Here is an 11,528-nt window from a genome sequence, read left to right as displayed (position 1 = left end):
ATTGATTCTCCGCTGGGAGAGAGCCTCCGCTCCTCAGAATCAGATGTGCGACAACAACGCGTCTTAAATTACTTCTTCAAAATTTTCTATCGGATATATAGGGTGTGCACCAGTTTTCGACGAGCGTGCCAGGCGTTGGCAGGGCATGAGTTATGCTGCGAAGTGCGAAATTATCTTCAGGGTATCAGGCCACCTCTCAAGATCTTCGCAGTACAAAGATCAGTGAATTAAAGAGTCGTTGCCCTGGGTAAGCTTCTCGGACAGCCAGGCCGTTCCTTTAGGATGAACTACTCGGAGTCTAATGAACCCTCCCTCGGAAAGAGGCAGCTATGCCAACAGCTTTTTACCATAGGATCAGATATGATGATTCGAATGTGATCCCCTGATGCCACTGTTTCCTCTATTCGGTCATCATTCCACATCTTATCCGGATTTTTCGTTTTCTCGAGGGTAATCGCGTCATTCGGCTTTCCCTATTAGCAGGAGGAACACCGGGCTCAAATTCTTGCAGTGAATTTTCGCTGAGCTCTGAGCACGGCTCGTGGTAAGGAAACACATTTTGCTGCACCTGTCCTCGGTTCCTCTTGTAATTCGTGTCTGCACTTATCCCTCCGCCCCTCAAATACCAAAAGTCGTCGACAGTCTTTGTCCCGGCTCCTCCCTGGGAACGGGGTGGGGAACCTCTCGCTGACCCTTCGATTTGCGCCCCGGGAGTTCCTTGGAGTTAGATCACCCTCCTCTTCGCACAGATGCCAAAAACTCCCCTTACCCCAGGTGATGCGGGTCCCAGACCGCGTTCTGTCAATACCAATGGCTGTTCCGTTCGCAAGGACGTTGCCAATCGTCGCAATCATCAAGAGCAGGCGGCTGCCCGAAATCATTTCGATAGCAGATGACGACAAGCGCTCGATAAGTCGCAACGATAGCAGCTTCCCTTATCTTGGGAAGTTCTGTTGAATCGAACGGGGGAAGTCTAAGCTGAGCTCCCTCACAATATTCCCAATACCTTCAGAATATACCCAGCAGCGGGTAACGGGGGCAACGGTCGATGCGAGTTCGTAGAACGCACCATCTTATCTAACATCTATCCTAATTATTATGACAAAGTGGAGATACTTTCATACATCATACGTAGATCAACCAGCCAGTTGACGCTTCGGACCCGCAAAGCACAAAATTGTCCCCATAAAGCACTCGTTCGGCTCTCGGTTTCGTCAATCGTCTCAGGTGTCTCGTGTCTGTGGGAGCCGCAAATTTATTGTCCGCTCCGCGAACAGAAAAAATACGTCAGAATTTCAGAATCGCTTTCGTTTCAGTCTCCTGGAACGGGTCCATGACTCAGAATTCTGTCTGTCGTTTTCATCGGTCGGCGTGAACTACGATCTGAGCATGTAAGTCCAGAGCCTCTCCCGTCACTGCTGACGATATTTGATCAGGAATGGAGACGATTTCCGGCTGCATTGATCACGAAGTTCCCCGAAAACCACTGAGAAGGTCTCGAAAACGACTGAATGTTCCCGTCACAGCCTAACGTCATGTCAACGAAGATGAGAATCCGTCCTTTACCCCATTCGCAGTTCGCTCCCGCCCGGTTTTCCTTTCGTCGGTCCAGTGCTGAGTGTACACCCACCAGCTATCCATCCTCTTCTGGACGAGACTTCGACCGTATGTGGACTCACAGATCTGACCGCCTTCTCGATTCATGCCTCCGTGCCCGATATTGTTCACACCGTCCTCTCGCAATTCATAGTCACACCGCTGAAAAAGTAAGTGCCTGCCTGTTTGCAATTCAAATACTTAGCGAAGACCCAGCGATCGCGTCTTGCACTCTCCTGAGTGGAGAACGAGCGCAAAACTTCGGAATGGATATTATACCAGACCTCGACTGAGTTATGTGGACAGCGTCTCACGCGACGTATATCTCCGTGGCGAGATACCGCAATCGAGTTAAAAAAAACTCGGAACCGCTCATGGACATGAAAGCTGTACCCGCCGTCATGGGATTATCGTCTGATGTCGTTTTGCCCACTGACGCATCGTTTGAGCGGCTGTGAAGCATTTGGGACGAACTAGTCCTCTTCTCCTCGCTGGTTCCCGATCGACTTCGGTTGAATGAGCGGTCACTCCTTTCCCTAACCACGACTGAGTGCGCGCGCTCTCGCGACCCCTGAGGAATGATGCTGTGGCCGAGGACAGCAGGACGGAAGACCCCTCCGCTCAGAACGTTCCCCGCTGGAATAAAAATAGTTGAAATTCCGTGAATATTTTGATTCTGGGGCAATCTTGTCTACGTAGCATATGTGCAATATACTCTATATATTGAATATATGCCAAACCCAGAGCACCTGGATATTCACACGGACTAGGTGCGGGAAGTTTCCTCCGCTCTTCGCGACTTTGGGACCTGAATGCCGACAGCAGATGTGCTCGTTCAGCAGAGTCTGTCAATTCATTGAAACTTTAATTTCGTCCCTCAATCAGCTAGCTATTCCCAATCTTCCTGAGCTTCCTAGCTCTTCCGCAGTCGATGCCACCCGCCGAGGGCATAGGATGGGGCTCATCCTCAGAAGCGAACCGCGAATCAAATATCTTGGAAACGAGATGGAGTTGAGATTTGCCGAGACGCTCGAATGGATCTAATCCCTTGATTTCTGGGGTCGATCGAATGCCACGAATGAGCGTTTTTTACGCTTCGCAGAGGGTGGATCGTGCGCAGATTGACGAATTGATGCAAATCCGACGAATAGATCTCGTTGATACATCAGTCTAACGACGAATTTTTTGCAGAAAAGAGGATATTCCTCAACCCGGAAGCAAAAGCATGTACATGAACGGAGGCAACTACAGAACGTCCTCAATTTATCAGAAAGTTAACGAGCTGAGTACGGATGACCTGAAAGAATGGAGCTCCGACGATATGAAGATCAAGGAATTCGTTGAAACCCTGCCACACATCAAAGCGAAGCGTGAAATTTCTAGAGGAATGTATGAAACCAACGAAGCTTTAGCGAAGGTAAGGAACTCTGATCCGAATGTCCCATCTGGTTTCTTCGACGTGGAAACACCGAGGACTAAATGATTCTGAATTGATGTCGGGTAAGGAAAAGATAATTGACCCGGTTGTCCTCTCTCTCAGTCGAACATCTCGATGCGCGAGGGCCTGGAACAAACTCGTGATCAACTACTCTCACGCTGTGAAGAATTCAGTCGAGTTCGAGCGGATTTCGAGACGAACCAAGAAACGTTCCGTATGCTCTCGGAGACTTTCACTCCGGAGTCCATCAAAGAGGGCCTTCGCAGAGCCGCTCAGCAAGCCGAAGAGGAGAGCGACTCCTTGGCAGATCAGTTTCTGAACAGTAAGTTCTTTCCGATAAGCTTCTCCCGGAATTCGGGGCTGTTGCATCGCATCTCCAACAAATGTCGGTGAGAAATTCAGGACCTCTCTTGATACACATCTCTTCTCCCAGAGCAACTAGGCGTCGATGATTTTCTGCGGAGCTTTATGGAAACAAGAACCCGGAGCCACGAGCGCTCAGCCAAGTCCGAGGTTCTACAGAAACAACTCGAACAGCTGTATCGATTTTGAGTCACTCGAACTCCCGAGTGGGTCTCAGATGAAATTGGTTGTTGAGTCGATCGACAGTATAGACCAGAAATCCTCGCACCAGAAATCGATAAACCGGATATGCGAGCCGACTCAGCTCAATCTACAAGTGAGCGTCCGCAGAGGCCATACAACGTACGCTCCTCGCCGATACGTGGTAGAAGGTGATGGGTAGTTCTGTGAATAGACTGAGGCTCAGTCTATTCACAGAACTACCCATCACCTGAGGTACTTTTCGTAACTTTTGAAACAATCGTTTGGGTGCACGCAAAAGATACGCCGAGCATGTGGGTGCAACAATCATACGTAGAACAACTTCAACCGAAACGAACCAAATGTAATATGAATGTATACTCGCTGTAATATATGGTCGAAGTTCGTAGTTAGGGAGTCGTCTCGATAAGTTGTGATACTGAATAAAATTCCCGGATGTGTCTCGTATCGTCTGATCTCCTGATTTCAAGAGTGTACTCCGAGGAAAAAGCAGTCTCCTGGAATCGGAATGCGGTGCGACGCCGCAACGTACAGGGCTCGACCAGCGGAGCCCAAAGCTGCACGGAGCGAGGAGGCCGGAGAGTCCCCTGTTGTACATTTTGCTAATAGACGATTCCTGGGGACGTCCTCATCGCGGAGAAATACTAGATCCCGGATCGGCGCGGCATCGACTCCCGACGATCGTGACGTCTCTACAGGCGCATTGGACAGATTTTTCTTCGGAGAGGCGAGGAGCGACACCTCGAGCTCGCCAGGAACTGCAGGAAGAGGCTCTCTGCGAGTGGAAATTCACGAAACTCCGGGAGAAGCGCCCCAAGATTTCAGCCACGGAATTCGTATCACTCATTGCAGTGACCGCCGAATAGATGGCAAGATATGGATGTGACAAGGGGGAATCAATTTTCTCTCATGGAATGGTGCTCGATACCTGTGATCCTCTACACCTTCTCCTTCTTCGCATCTCCGCCGCAGGTACATTTTCCTCCATCTTTGAAATCATGGAAGACCGCGGAAAAGCTCACTCGATTTGAACGACGTCCGTTAGTTTTTATTGAGTTTACAATATAATTGATAAGGCCTGGTTGCTCCCTAGCTTGTCGAATATACATACATCTCGAGGAAAAATATTGAGCTATGTGTACAAAAGGGATATTCTTCCATCTATCCAGCGATTAGCGACATTTGGGGATTGGGTCTGCTGCTGCTCCAGCAGAAATAATTTCAAGGCTCGCATGAGTTTGTCAAATTCTGATTTCCTGTATCAGCTACGGGAGAGCTCCGGAGAAGACCTTCACCACGTCAGGTCTCACATCGCTCTCCTATGATAGTCAGGCGACGCAATAGCGTACTCGCACATACTGCAGTACTGGTCGTTCCGGCAAACAAAACGCAGAAAATCGTGGAGATGTGTGAGCAACAGTTGAACGTTCTTCTCGTCCAGAGGAGTGTAGGCCAAGAAGCGACCGAGCAGCGAGAACATGCGAAGAAGATGGATAGCTCCGTAGATTTCCGACATCTTTTTGTCCTTGTGCTGCTCAAGAATTTGAGCGTACTGGGGACGCTCAAACTTATAAAGCAGGTGTTTGCCCAGCATCGAATTAAAGTAATCGCGGATGCCTGAAAGGAAATCGTGTCGAAATCGTTATCGAATTTCCTTTCCAATTCCCCCTATGATACTCGTGGAGCTCTCTCCAGGACAATATCTCGCAGAATCGGAGTAGCTTACCGCCTGTGAGCTCTGTGACAGCAGTTTCTTTACTGATCGTCGTGCCCTTCACAGAAATCTTCTGCGTCAGATACTCGTTGAGAATTCTCTCCACCGTGTACTCGCAAGGCAGCTTGACGAGTTTCTTCTGACGCCAGATGAGGTCCCAGTCGTCGGCGAGTCTGTTCTTGAGATCATCCGGTATCTTTATCTTCACCTCAATCTTCTGTGTGTAATGCTCCTCGGACTCGACGTGAGGATCAACTTTATTCTTCTTCTTCTTCGGTTCATCCGCCGACGTCCCGGCCTTCTCCTTGCCGGCAGCGGGGAGGCTCTCACGCTTCTTGCCACTGGACATGGGGGGGGAAACCATTAGCCCCCGGCTGAGAATCATCGAATTCGACTGGTGGAGTTTCTCGTCATGAGGTATTCGTACTAGTCAGCTCACCTGGCATTGGTCGTTCTTTCTTTTTCCTTCACGTCTTTCTTGGCGCTCGTCTCATCTTTGGATGACGTCTCCTTCTCTTTCTTGCTCGTATCTTTGACCGCAACGCTGGAGTCTCTCTTATCGGCATCCTTCTTGTTCTTCTTGTTCTCTTTCCGAGCCTTCTGCTGGGCTGCCTGGAGGTCTGCCTGCTTCTGTAGGTTGGCCTCGTTCACTTTCAAAACTCGACTTTCGGGGACCCATTCGTCCCACTTGTTGTTCCAACCCGAGTAGTGGACGAAGTACTTGATCTGCTTATCTTTGCACTGTAGAAAGAGGTTTCGACATTAGGATTGATTCGAGGGAGCCTCGCGGGACGTTCAGGTTCGCGTTGATCTCGTTTCGGGCGCCAACTCCACTCGGCAGTTATCTGAGATGTCGTCAGCTGGCGTCAGCGCCCGCCCAGAGGGACACATTCGGAAATTGAGCACGGCAAGGCTCATATGGATTTTCGGCGAAAAGAATCGCCAGAAAGTTCCCTCCACCGGTCCGCCACATTTCGACGGCGCCTGGGAATCAGTGTCTGACCAGTCAGAATCGGGAGCTCTTATTTCTGATCCTTTCAAGGAGAGAGAGCGCAGCGGGCGGCACAGGTCCGGCTCGCGTAACCCTCTGATAACAGAATTATCAAGCTTCGCCAGCGGCGAGGATGCGACACGTATCTTCGCCCATCTTCCCTCAAGTATTCGGAAAACTTCGATTGTCTCCGCTCAGGCAGAATGAATTTTGACGGTACTCGAGGGGAAGAAATACATGTGTAGGCGAGCGCCGAAATTTCCGCGGTTCGTTGAAACTCGACTGAGGCTCACCTGCGAGCGGATGCATTTAGCTTCGTATAGAAGCGGTCCGTGAAAGCACAAAACCTTCTCATTTTCTTGAAATTTAAATTTGGGTGCCATCTCTGTGTCAAACCTAACACAAAGTACGCGGATTTTGAACTCCCGCTTTTTTTTCTGTTGCTACTCTCACTGTGTTATTGAGGGACGACGCCACAACAACACTTCTTCCCTCAGCAGCAGCAGCGGCAACGGATGATGGTCGTCGATGGATGGTGAGCAGCAGCAGCCGCCACCTCCACCAGACACGCGAGCGATACCATCAACATTCGCCGCCGCCGCCATTGGCTGTCGCCGCATTGCGAATGGATGGATTGTCGCCAATCGTGAGCAGACGACCTCGGAGTGGGGCCGCGCCGAGGAAGTGTGGGAGACGGTATCGCCATTCCAAGGAGAGAGAAGACGTGAGGACCAGCAACCGAAAGACTGGGGAGGAATCGACTATCCGGAAAGTTCGCTCATCGTTCTGGCGATCGGGAGGGCTTTGAAATTGGATGAAAATCTCATCGGGTTTCCCGCGACGAGGCTTCTAATTCATGCTGGCAACGCGGTCACGGATAGACTTTCAGACTCTGATCAACTGATCACATGCATACGGGCCGATTCGCTCGAGTCCATCGAGCGAGACAATCGTCAGGACCGTAGTACGAGAGAAGCGGGACTGATCCGATGAGGAGAGTGCTCTGGATCTCTCGGTTGCCGCGCGTTACATCGAGTGTCCTTTCGGAAGCGTCTGCTACGTCAGGTTCGAAACACGGTTCAGCCAGAAGTCTTTTGTCAACATGAAACCAGCGCAAAACACAAGTTGCATCTCTTGAGAGAAGCGCTCTATCGCCGTCCTCGGTTACAGCGTTCTCAGGAAGCGGTCGTGAGCGGCATCTCTAGATCTCGCTGCAGCTTCCTTCGGGAGCTCCCTCCGGAAACTGCAGCCGGTGCTGACTTTTCAAAGAATCGAGAGTTGTTCGGTCCGAAATGTTGGCGACCGAAAAGCCAGAAGACATTCGATGGCGTTACGCGTCGAAGCTCTCGGAACTGGAGAGACTTGAAGTTGATGTAAGTCGATGAAGCTCGAGCGGGACGCATCAGCGCTAAAGATAGTTCAGGTTGTCAAGTTTGATATTCGATGACAAGATAAGGCGGAATTTTTCGGGATCTGAGCGCCATCCGAGCTCCCCGCTCTTGAACTCGGGAAGAACGACCGGGATCTGGTGCTTGATATTCAATAATCGGATACTTTCTCCCAGAGAGCCGGACGCGATGACACTCCCCTTGAAGCACTAGCCGACATGTACTTCCACCTGATGGCGATATACCTAATCAAAGACGACCTGTGAGTTCGAGATGACCATCAACGGCAACGAGCCCCCTTTTGCATTTCGTGATTAGTCATTGTACTACGAGTGGGAGAACCGACCGACTCTCCGGTCCCCTCGTCGAGCACTGCGAAGAAAGCATCCTCGTTCAAATGCATAAACGTAAAATTCGCTCATGTTTCCCACAGGCCCAACGCCAAGTTCGTCTGGAAACGAGCCCCTGACCCAGTCAAACGGGTGCGTATCGCGTACACATCGTTCAGTTCGATGATAGCTTCCTCCTTATCATCTAGGATGAGAAGTGTTCCATTATTTGTGGAGTCATCGAGAGATCCTTCATATTTGTTGGAGAGACGACTTACCTAGAGATGCTCAGAGCTGCTTTGCTAAACCATGCCTAAGGAGTTTAAGCCATCTCTGACAACATGGAGAAAGTCCTCGCCAGCCGCGCTTCGGCAACGGAAAATTTCGGCTCGGAGCAGGCTTTTAATTCGTCGACACACAATACATTCGGATAGCTTGTTTTATCGCGTCTCAACTCCCTCTTTCGTAGGAACAGAATTATTCACACTCATTTTACCCCATCCAGGCACTGCCCGCGTTCAAACTCCTGCATCAAGTTTTCTTGGCATTATGGGGCAGACAGTTCCCGGCGGTTTATACTGCTCTCCAGGCACCTTGGCCCCCGGCAATGCAGGCCACGATGGACGACCTCCGATCGCTTACGGTTCATCGAGCGACGAGCATACTCGCCAAAACCTATGAAAATGTTGCTGCTGAAGATTTCTGCTCGTTTCTCGGTGTAAATCCCCCCGATGTTGAAAAAGGTGCTACATCCTCCTCGCTTCTTCCTCCTCGCGAGCAGCACGGCTCTAGAATTGGAATGATCCCTCTGCATCGAATATAACAAAGATAATCTGTTCGCAGCCTGTGCCGAATTAGGATGGAGATTCGAAGCTGGATACATTTTCCCAACCGCGAATGTGTCCTCAGAGAGCGAAGCGATACCGTCAGAGCAACAACTGGCGAAATTAACGGACTTTGTCAGTTTTCTGGAATGCTGAGCTGAATTTCTCTCAGGGGAATTGATTATCTATTATTATTTATGTGCATACAGAGAATAAAACCAGGCTATTCCCCAAGGGGGAGCGCTTCATCCGCGGGTGACAGGATATCGAAGATACCGTCAGCATTCTCCGAGGTATTTCGCTCGATCGCTTGCATGAACTCTGTCCAAGATCCCGCCGGTCACCCGAATTGATTCCGTGAAGATCAGCACGAACTACAGCGGGGAAGCGAGAGAAATCGCGAGAATAGATGAGTTTCGCTGCAATTGACGCCCTGAGTCTCATATGTACATATATCCCAAGGTGGATATTCCATTCCGCTCTCCTCTTTCTACGAAGACAACACGCTTTTGGTGATCAGGTGCGGTTCTGTGACTGAGAGGCAGTCACTCACTGAGAATACGCAATGCTAGATGTTCTTCGGATATACAGCGTCCGGGAGGAAACGAAGGCAGCTGGTCTCGATGAGGAGGCTGGGCGAAATAGTCGTTCTATGTACAATGAGTCGTTTTTTTCCAATGGTTCAATGGAAGATGATCGATGGTTATATACATAATCGAAGTTCCGCTAGGATGCTCCTTTCATTTGCACAAAGCTCCTTCTACTGAGGATCGTCGACTTCCGCCTCGAGCGATACCTACATGTTCATATGAGATACTCACTCATATGCGATAGGGGCAGTGAGGGGGCCAGACCTTTCTGTCGTTGGCTAAACCGATCTTGTTCAGTTATCCAATTGAATGAATGATCGTTTTATCAGAGGTTAGTGGTGAGGTGTCTCGATTCTGATGGGGCGGAGATTCGTGGGTAATCAAAAGCGGAGCCCTGGAGCGTTCTCGGTCCTACAGACTCCAGATGGAGTGGCCGGGGTCCTCGGATATGCGTCGACTTCAGCCGCTGAAGCTCCAACGCTCGCGGCTGACCAAAACATCTCATACTTGCCTTCTCTGACCGAGGAAGTCCAAGGGTCGGACGTGACCTGATGATCCAAAGTTCATTGACAGGGTGATTCCAATCATATCTCGTCCAAGCCGTAATACAGCCTACCGTGTGAACGAAGAATTTTGTGAGTGAGGATCAAGAATGAATTGTCTCGATCACGATCTCACTCAATTATTATCGATATTCTATCCGACATCGGGAATCGAAGCTGAGGGATGTGGCGATGTCCCTCATTCGATTGTCCTTTCCGTCATGGAGAAAGTTCCTGGGATGAAGTCCGCTGACATTCGCGCCATCGCATCGGATAATCCGACCGCGCGATGATCCGATGCACAGCTAGTCGGAACAAATATCTCCAGTGATCCAGGTCGAGCTGCATATCTCCGCTGGCTCCGTCGTCCCTACATCCGTCCCGAGACTTGTATGGTGGGATCGCGGGGGCGGGACGGCAAATTCGACCACTTTCCGACTTAGCTGACTTCCTGATTCCCGATATTCTTTCCAAGTGATCTTTAGCTCCTTTTAAGAGAGCTGTCCGTCGAGCCGGTAGTTTCTCGAACAGCATCTCATTGAATGGACACCGGTCAAGCAATGAGTCAACCACAATGTGTGGAATGAGATACTACATTCCGCTCCATCTCCTCTATTTGACAGCCACTGAATCCCTAGAGGGCGATCTTTCCCGGAATCGTCGGACGGTGTCGTCCATCGAGTCAGCCATAAGTTCCACTTTGGACGTCTCGTTAAGCGATTGAGGCGGAATCCTCACTTATATGTTAGTATTGTACAAACACACTTGTGATGCGACGTGTTCACGCACAGATGCTGCGATAATGACGGGCTCCACCCGCACTCGAGACCGCACAGCTCTTCGTGATCAGATTGAAGCAGCGGACAGCAGTGGACTTATGCAGGCAAGGTACTCTGCGTCGGTCTGCTTCTCTTCCGTCCCATCGTGGGGGAGGGGCTTCTCTTATCTTTCCATCATAAGGTTTCTCGGCTATTCCGAGACGAGTAGGTCGAGGCGCTGCTCATCATCCAACCATTCGTTGTACTGTGACTTCTGACCGATCGAGTGTCACCTTCGGTTCCTTCTTGTTGGACAATGAACGCAAACTCCTCTCGAAGAGATTCGCTCAGGAGCTCGACTCTATTCCGTTTTTTCTGGAAGCCCAAACGCGAACATTTGTCGCATTGCCCTGGCTGACCATGAGTCAATCTCGTTACTCCGAGCTGGAACCCGACGCGCGAAGCGTCCCCTGAAGCCAACTCTGCTGCCAGAGAATATTCGCGAAGAATAAACCTAGGACGGATTAAAGGAGCGCTGGGGAATACCGATATGAAGACTCCCGTTCCGAAGGAAGAATAAGCACTTTCCTCTCACGTTGTACTGGCCGGCAAGGACCTGAATAGGACTATTTCCCTCCGGTCTCTCCAGGAAATCCTGCCGAATTTATCAAAGAGCCCTCGGCCGCACGACAACGCAGGATCCCAAACGAAGCAATCGATATCCGTCTCGTGGTCGGAAGTCGGGACTCATTTGCGGACTAGACATCGATTCCGCTGCCCGGAAAATCAGGGAG

General features: G+C 50.3%; 3 protein-coding genes across 3 annotated transcripts; 2 read left to right on the top strand and 1 right to left on the bottom strand.

Annotated features, from left to right (window-relative positions):
• On the top strand, window positions 1-3,988 carry LOC100904389 (vacuolar protein sorting-associated protein 37A). Its single transcript, XM_003736965.2, has 6 exons — window positions 1-247; window positions 1,317-1,391; window positions 1,578-1,766; window positions 2,788-3,013; window positions 3,137-3,356; window positions 3,468-3,988. The coding sequence occupies exons 1-6, from the start codon at window positions 153-155 to the stop codon at window positions 3,584-3,586; spliced, it is 924 nt and encodes a 307-aa protein (XP_003737013.1). The 5' UTR covers window positions 1-152; the 3' UTR covers window positions 3,587-3,988.
• An 805-nt stretch (window positions 3,989-4,793) lies between these two features.
• MRG15 (mortality factor 4-like) lies at window positions 4,794-6,812 on the bottom strand. The gene is made up of 4 exons (XM_003736964.2): window positions 6,597-6,812; window positions 5,752-6,053; window positions 5,325-5,653; window positions 4,794-5,215 (listed from the first exon to the last, which is right to left on the bottom strand). Exons 1-4 carry the CDS (start codon window positions 6,684-6,686, stop codon window positions 4,905-4,907), a joined length of 1,032 nt encoding a protein of 343 aa, XP_003737012.1. The 5' UTR covers window positions 6,687-6,812; the 3' UTR covers window positions 4,794-4,904.
• A 590-nt stretch (window positions 6,813-7,402) lies between these two features.
• CSN8 (COP9 signalosome subunit 8) lies at window positions 7,403-9,070 on the top strand. Its single transcript, XM_003736963.1, has 5 exons — window positions 7,403-7,676; window positions 7,868-7,953; window positions 8,125-8,173; window positions 8,526-8,763; window positions 8,864-9,070. The coding sequence occupies exons 1-5, from the start codon at window positions 7,596-7,598 to the stop codon at window positions 8,998-9,000; spliced, it is 591 nt and encodes a 196-aa protein (XP_003737011.1). The 5' UTR covers window positions 7,403-7,595; the 3' UTR covers window positions 9,001-9,070.
• Window positions 9,071-11,528: the final 2,458 nt, after the last annotated feature.

The sequence above is a fragment of the Galendromus occidentalis genome, unplaced genomic scaffold (genome assembly GCF_000255335.2).
Source record: "Galendromus occidentalis unplaced genomic scaffold, Mocc_1.1 scf7180000075388, whole genome shotgun sequence".
Classification (NCBI taxonomy): domain Eukaryota; kingdom Metazoa; phylum Arthropoda; class Arachnida; order Mesostigmata; family Phytoseiidae; genus Galendromus; species Galendromus occidentalis.
The sequence above is the reverse complement of the archived record's forward strand: the minus strand, read 5'-3'. Positions and strand labels throughout refer to the sequence as shown.